This window comes from Pteropus alecto, unplaced genomic scaffold (genome assembly GCF_000325575.1).
Source record: "Pteropus alecto unplaced genomic scaffold, ASM32557v1 scaffold88, whole genome shotgun sequence".
NCBI classification, from domain to species: domain Eukaryota; kingdom Metazoa; phylum Chordata; class Mammalia; order Chiroptera; family Pteropodidae; genus Pteropus; species Pteropus alecto.
Genome location: NW_006494611.1, coordinates 12,579,968 through 12,586,299, shown reverse-complemented (window position 1 = coordinate 12,586,299; position 6,332 = coordinate 12,579,968). Strand labels below are relative to the sequence as shown.

The following is a 6,332-nucleotide window of genomic DNA, read 5'->3' as shown; positions in this document are numbered from 1 at the left end:
GCCCCCATTCACACAACAAAAGAGGAACACAAATCTCCAAAGGCCTATTTAAGTTCTAGGTAGGAGAACTGGGCAATCTATCACCAAATTCTTCTCTGAATTTTGGGAATATCGTAGCAGGGCTCCAAACTCTCCTTCTTAATCACTTGTTTCTGCTCCAGTTTCCCCACAACCAAATTCCCAGTTTAGAACATAGAGGTAATCCATTTAGCGAACTGAATGTGGTGCTCTCCACCTCCTGTTTGCTCAGTGTTATGGACGGGGTGGCATGAAAGCTCGTTTAGTCCTCAGAGCAGAAACAACACTTTCCTCACTGTTTGCAGATCCAGAACAGCGATGTGGGATGGACTCTGGGCTACATGCTGAACCTGACCAACAGGATCCCAGCTGAGCAGCCACTGTCTGCACCTCTCTCCTACTCCACCTATGTCTTCCTCATGGTCCTCTTCTCCCTGATCCTGGTCGCAGTGGTCATCACAAGCTTGCTCGTCTTTCGCCAGCCTTCGTATTTCTGGAAAGATGTGGTATAGCAGGAGCAGCTGAAATCTGCTGGCTGGAGTGAGGAAAAAACTTGCCCAGGGAGCACTTTCCTCCACAGTAGTGCACAAGGTCATCATCCTTCCTTGCTCACCAAGGCCAGTCTTGATCAACATGAAGCTTCCCTGGCTTTGCTGAAGCCTTTCCTTGGGAGATATTCACCACCTTCTGCCTCAAGGACTTCCTGGCAGACAGTGTCTCTTTCATCTTGCCTTTCCCAACTCCCTCTTTCTGTTTTGTACTCTGTGCTCGGCATAGGTCTTAAAAACCTACCACTTTTCATCTTTACTTTATAAATGACCAATACTGACTTTGTCCAGAAGAACAGAGTCCTGAGTCCTGTGCTGAGAAGTTGCGCTGGCTACAGAAGAATCTCAGCTGTATTCTTTCAGACACTTTCTCTCTCATTTCCCATTTATTAAGAAAGCCATATAATGCCTTTGGAGAGGGCAGACACCCATCCCATTCTCAGCCTGCCCTTTGCATAGGAGAATTTTCTATACTAGGCAAATATATGCTAGGGCCAAAGAGTCTTGCAATGGAATTTATGTGCTTGTGTGGTTAATACAATACTTACTCTAATCTGAAACAGGGATGTGAGTGAATCACATATTTCTGGGTGATGCCAAAATGCTACAGAGAGGAACACCCAGATCAGAGATTTTTAAAAAGCTGATGTACATATAGGCATTCAGATATCAGGGCACACTACATGGTAGGTATATACATGCCAGGAAAAAATATATAGTTACAACACAGGGCTGGGAAAATGCATCCTTCACTGCATATATCGGGGTTTTGTTTTTATTGTTGTAAAATTCAAATAACATAAAATTCACCCTTATAACACGTACAATTCAGTGACATTTAGTGCATTCATAATGTTGTGCAACCATCACTACTATCTAATTCCCGAGTATTTTTATCACCAAGAAATTGGCTAGAGACAAGACCATTCATTCCTGAGTAGGCTCAAACCACCTACCTTTCAGTTAATAGCCAAATATGCTAATCAACTGCACTACAAAGATGCTATTGCGTTTTAAAGCCATGCCATGTCTTATTGTCCCAGGGTTTACTTTAATGAGAGAGCTGCATTAGTGTAGAATGGTGTGTCTTTTCACAGTCGTGGTATTTACACATCAAAATGTGCCAGGAACCAGATCTTAAAATGTTGATGCTACCCCTGACATATAAGTATGAGTTCTATTTACTTATCCCACGGAATATTTTGTAGCTACGACCTTGTGATGAAAATATTAAGAGACCCTGTACCTTCTTCCCTTAAGAAATGCTACAAGAGTTACCTGTTGAGCAGGACAGAGTGGTGATGTGTTACTCTGACCTTCCCCCAGGCTCTCCATCTCTGTATCTGGGGATTGACTGCTGGTCTGGTAGAGGGCAGGGGGAGGAGAGGAGGAGGACAATCTCTCCCACAAACAGGATGTCAAATATCCCTACATCTCTTGAATAATCAAGTCACTGTTGACGACATCCAAGTGAATATAAGCTTAATAAAGCTGTGGACAGGAACATTTTCTTTTCTGATACAATTGAACTTGTTGTACCTTGATTGGGAATGAGAAGCCAAATTAGGACATGTTTAAACTCCTTCTAGTGGTAGTTGGTTATATTAGTGTAGTCAGTACTTATTGAGCATTTGTTGTGTACTATGCTGTGTGCCCAAGTGCATTACATTCATTTTCTCATTTAACCCTCACAACAATCTGTAAGTAGGTACTACCATTCCTCTTCACAGAAACAGAAACTGAGGTTCAGAGAGGTTAAGTCACTTGCTCAAATGGCTGAGCTAAAGCCTGGCATGCACTTAATCATTATTTTCTCTCTCAAATATACTTCTAGATTGCCTCCTTATAACTTCTAAGCATGCACTTAGCTCTGCATGAATACAGGGCTTATGGGCATGGTGAAAAGGAAAGTAGACAGATAACCTGTTTCCTGATGGACTTGTGACTTAATATTGCTTTAAGTTCACAGAGGCTGTAATGGTAAGTGTGACACTCTGTTTGTATACTTCGCACGGTAACAAATGTGCCGTATGATGCTAATCTATGATTCCCATACTCCTGGCTTCTTTACTGTTTGCTCACTGAACAGCAGTTCAGCATCAAATAAATAGTTGATAATGATGGAAAAAAAAATTCTTTAAGGAATTTGAGAGCCAAACTCCACTTATAAATCTCAAATCATGGAGATGATCGGCAAGTACAACCTAATCTTATTCCTGTTGGCGAGAAAGATGGTTTTGAGACACATCCAGAAATCTTCTTTGGGCCATTCTGGATGAGGAAAGCCAAATAAAGTTGATTACTATCAATCAGTTTTAACATTGGATTTCTCACTGGTTGTAAATGATTACCATTTTTTTCTGGACTTTCACCCAAATTTGGTTCTGGTGACCCCATTCCCTTAGAAAGTGGGAAACTTTATGAACCCAAAGGGGTAAAAATCAGAAGTGGTTATTTCTATGGACAAAAAAAGTGAAGTTAATTAGGGTGTGTGTGTGTGTGTGTGTGTGTGTGTGTGTGAGAGAGAGAGAGAGAGAGAGAGAGAGAGAGAGAGAGAGAGAGAGAGAGAGAGAGAGAGAGAGAGAGAGAGAGAGAGAGAGAGAGAGAGAGAGAGAGAGAGAGGGAGCAAGAGAGAGTGCAGTGCGCACAAGAGAAATATAAAAGTTTCACATTAACAAGAAATATAAAATGTGATATAAATAACTTTTAAAAGTATACTTCATTTTAATGTTGCATCGGTCAAGATCTCTGTAAGAAAAATATGGTACAATAAAACTGGGTAACTAAGGAGAGTTTAATAAAGTGACTATATCCAAAATATTAACATTTCAACATGTAGTTAATATAAACGTTATTAATGAGATGTTACAGCACATCTTAATCAGCACTGGCTACATTTCAAGTGCTCAACTGTCACATGTGACTAGTGGCTACCATACTGGACAGCACAGGTCTAAAAATACATTCAAAGCTAAAAGGACTCAGGCAATAATTCTTTGTCTTTCTCTTGAGGGAGGATTTTTTTAAAAAACAGTTATAGATGCTATAACATTCTTGCATTATTTATTATATATGAAGTTTACCATTATTCTTAAACAAGCTTTTAAGATCCTAGCTCTGAATTTCACTTTATTTCTCAGGTTCTTTTGCCTTTTTTGTGAAGACAGATGTCTGTTATTCAGGCCAATGTGCCTGATGAAAGACTTGGAAAATTTAATCTGGATCCAAAGATAATACAAGATAATTTCGATGCTCATATATATATTTTTTTAGGCGAGGTAACCCTTGGTTGACCTCACAGATTGCAAGGATCTTGTCAGCTTACGATTCCTTATTTTTTTATTTTTTTACACCTACAGCACCTGGTCTTCCTAGATGGTCTCCCATCCAAGTACTAACCAGGCCCGACCCTGCTTAGCTTCTGAGATCAGACGGGATCGGGCTTGTTCAGGGTGGCATGGCCATAGACACTGATGCTCATAATTTATAGTCAAAATGTATATACAAATATTAAAGATAAATCCCTTAATAGCTCACAGAGCAAAGTTTACCATAAAACAGTAAAATTACTATTAAAATATATTTTCATTTATTGTCAGTTTGAAAGAATTTCACCCAAATTGGTGTGGTCCCTCTCCAATTCAGATTTTAATAGTTGCTACAGTTGCTCCTAGTAAGCTGTGCTCATTAACCATGTGTTTCAGTTTGTGATGGTTTTAATTTTAAAATTTATGATAACAACCTCAAAGTTTCAGTGGCTTACCATAGTAAACACTGATTCTCATGTTCATGGGTCTGCAAGTCAGCTGGGTAGTTCTACTTCAGGCAGTAGGTTCAGGCCTGCTCCATGTGTCTCACATTCTCCTTGTCTGGTGGCTTCCTGAGCCATGTTCTCATGCTGAATGGTAGAGGCACAAGAGAGTGAGAGGAAACACAGAATGCCTCTTAAGGCCTTGGCCAGGACGAGCCCCCAATCATATTCTATTGACCAAAATAAGTCAAATGACCAACCTTAACATTAGCAAGTTGGAAAAACACTGGGAGGAATGGCAAAGTCATATGACAAAGGACATGGATGATTAATTCTAACACAGGAGTGAAGCATTGGGCATAAGGATTCAATCTACCACAGTGTCTCATTAACCAATACAATTAAATGTAAAGTGTGTTTGCTGTAAATTACAATCTATCTTGCCAAGGAATATTCTTTTAAAAATATGTCATTGCTTCCAGGATGACATCGGTCTGCAACTTCTTTCCATGGCCTTAACCCAGGATGCTCAGCAGCTCCCAAATTAGCCCGACATTCTAAAATGGTAGATTTCCTAAGAGACCATGCATCTATTTATTTTCCTTATTTTATATGTTTAGAACAATATAGTTAACTACCCAGGTTTTTATGTGCACATTAATCTAATACAACTGAACAGGTATAATGGGTTTTTTAATAATGGGGAAAGGAGTGTCTCAAGAGCCTTTTCTTTAGAAAAGTGGCTTTTAAAAAGAATGTACACGTGGTAAAAAGCATTGCTATACCTTTTGCATTTATCTATTTTAAATAATTTATAAATTTAAATCGATGATACAAATGATGGCATCACCCTCATCAGCACCTGAGTTGACTTTTTGTTTTTATATTCTTTTTGTCTATATATTGAATAAGAAAGCTCACCAGAGAACATGGATGAGTCAATGACAAGTGAGACACAGTCACCTAAGAAACAACATTACTCCTTATAGTCTAAGAAGAGGAGGAGGAAAATCTTGGGAGCTATGCAGGGATTAGAGTGTATTTAGGATGACCTAAACTGAACTTTACTTTTCTTCCTAAACCTGCCCTCCTCTCCTGCATTTTATCATGATTAATACCATTTCCTTAAGTGACCAAGATCAGAATCAACTTCAACAGGACCTGCCAATTTTGCCTTTGCAATATGTTTCATTTGGATTCTCCTTCCCAATCTTATTGTTATCTCTCCAGTAAAGACCTGATACCCGGAATGGTGGTCTTGTCTCCAATCTATTAGTGCCAGATTCGTCTTTATAAAAAGTAGGTTTAATCACATTGCTCTTCAACTAAAAGTGTTGGAGGCTTTCCATCGCCTACAAATTAGGTTAAACTCTCCAACGGACATTCAGTCTTTTGATCCATGCCTGATTTTTCACCTGACACCGTTCAGGTTATTTGCTAAACTTGAACTACCTTTGCCCCACTCTACCTGCAATGCTCAGCTCAAATGCTCCTTCAGTGAAGTCTTCTCTAAATCTCCAAGGTAGAATAAACTGCTTCTTCCCTGTGCTACCACAGCCCTTTCTTTACCTGGGCTTCCAGTAGAGCATTCGGACCATTCTATTCAGTGTCTGGGTTAAGCTCTTTGGGGGCAAGATCTGTGACCTATCTCTTTCTGAAAACTTGGGATCAGGGGTATATTAGGATGAAACAACTAACAGTCCTAGTTAATCTCCCTGTTAACTGTCAAGGGGGCTTGTCCATACCACTATTTCTGCTTCAGTATCCTTATTTGTTACTTCTTGATATGTCCATCCTCTTCCTCCAGCTTTTAAGGACTAGTTAAACTCCTGATTCCTCAACAAAGCCTTTGATCACCCACATTGAACTCTTCCTTCTTGGACCATGCATTTAGTTTCTGTGTAGATACCCACTCAACACTTGATTGTACATGTTAAGGTAGAATTTTAAGGATTAGAGCGCACCTTAAAAGGTGGTGCTTATCAAAATTTAATGTGTATATGACTCACCCAGGG

General features: G+C 39.5%; 2 protein-coding genes and 1 non-coding gene across 3 annotated transcripts in view; 1 reads left to right on the top strand and 2 right to left on the bottom strand.

Annotated features, from left to right (window-relative positions):
- ENTPD1 (ectonucleoside triphosphate diphosphohydrolase 1) overlaps positions 1–3,048 on the top strand; it is an 80,960-nt gene extending 77,912 nt beyond the window's left edge. Inside the window, exon 10 of the mRNA XM_025042332.1 lies at positions 324–3,048. Within this exon, the coding sequence (XP_024898100.1) occupies positions 324–530 (207 nt within the window). The 3' untranslated portion in view covers positions 531–3,048. The remainder of the gene's footprint in view (positions 1–323) is intronic.
- An 868-nt stretch (positions 3,049–3,916) lies between these two features.
- Positions 3,917–4,035, bottom strand: LOC112474193. Its single transcript, XR_003044301.1, has one exon. It is a non-coding gene; the product is annotated as a 5S ribosomal RNA (ribosomal RNA).
- Positions 4,036–4,132: 97 nt separating this feature from the next.
- LOC102890387 overlaps positions 4,133–6,332 on the bottom strand; it is a 36,017-nt gene continuing 33,817 nt past the window's right edge. The window contains exon 12 of the mRNA XM_015599867.2: positions 4,133–4,464. Coding sequence (XP_015455353.1) covers positions 4,460–4,464 — 5 coding nt within the window. The 3' untranslated portion in view covers positions 4,133–4,459. The remainder of the gene's footprint in view (positions 4,465–6,332) is intronic.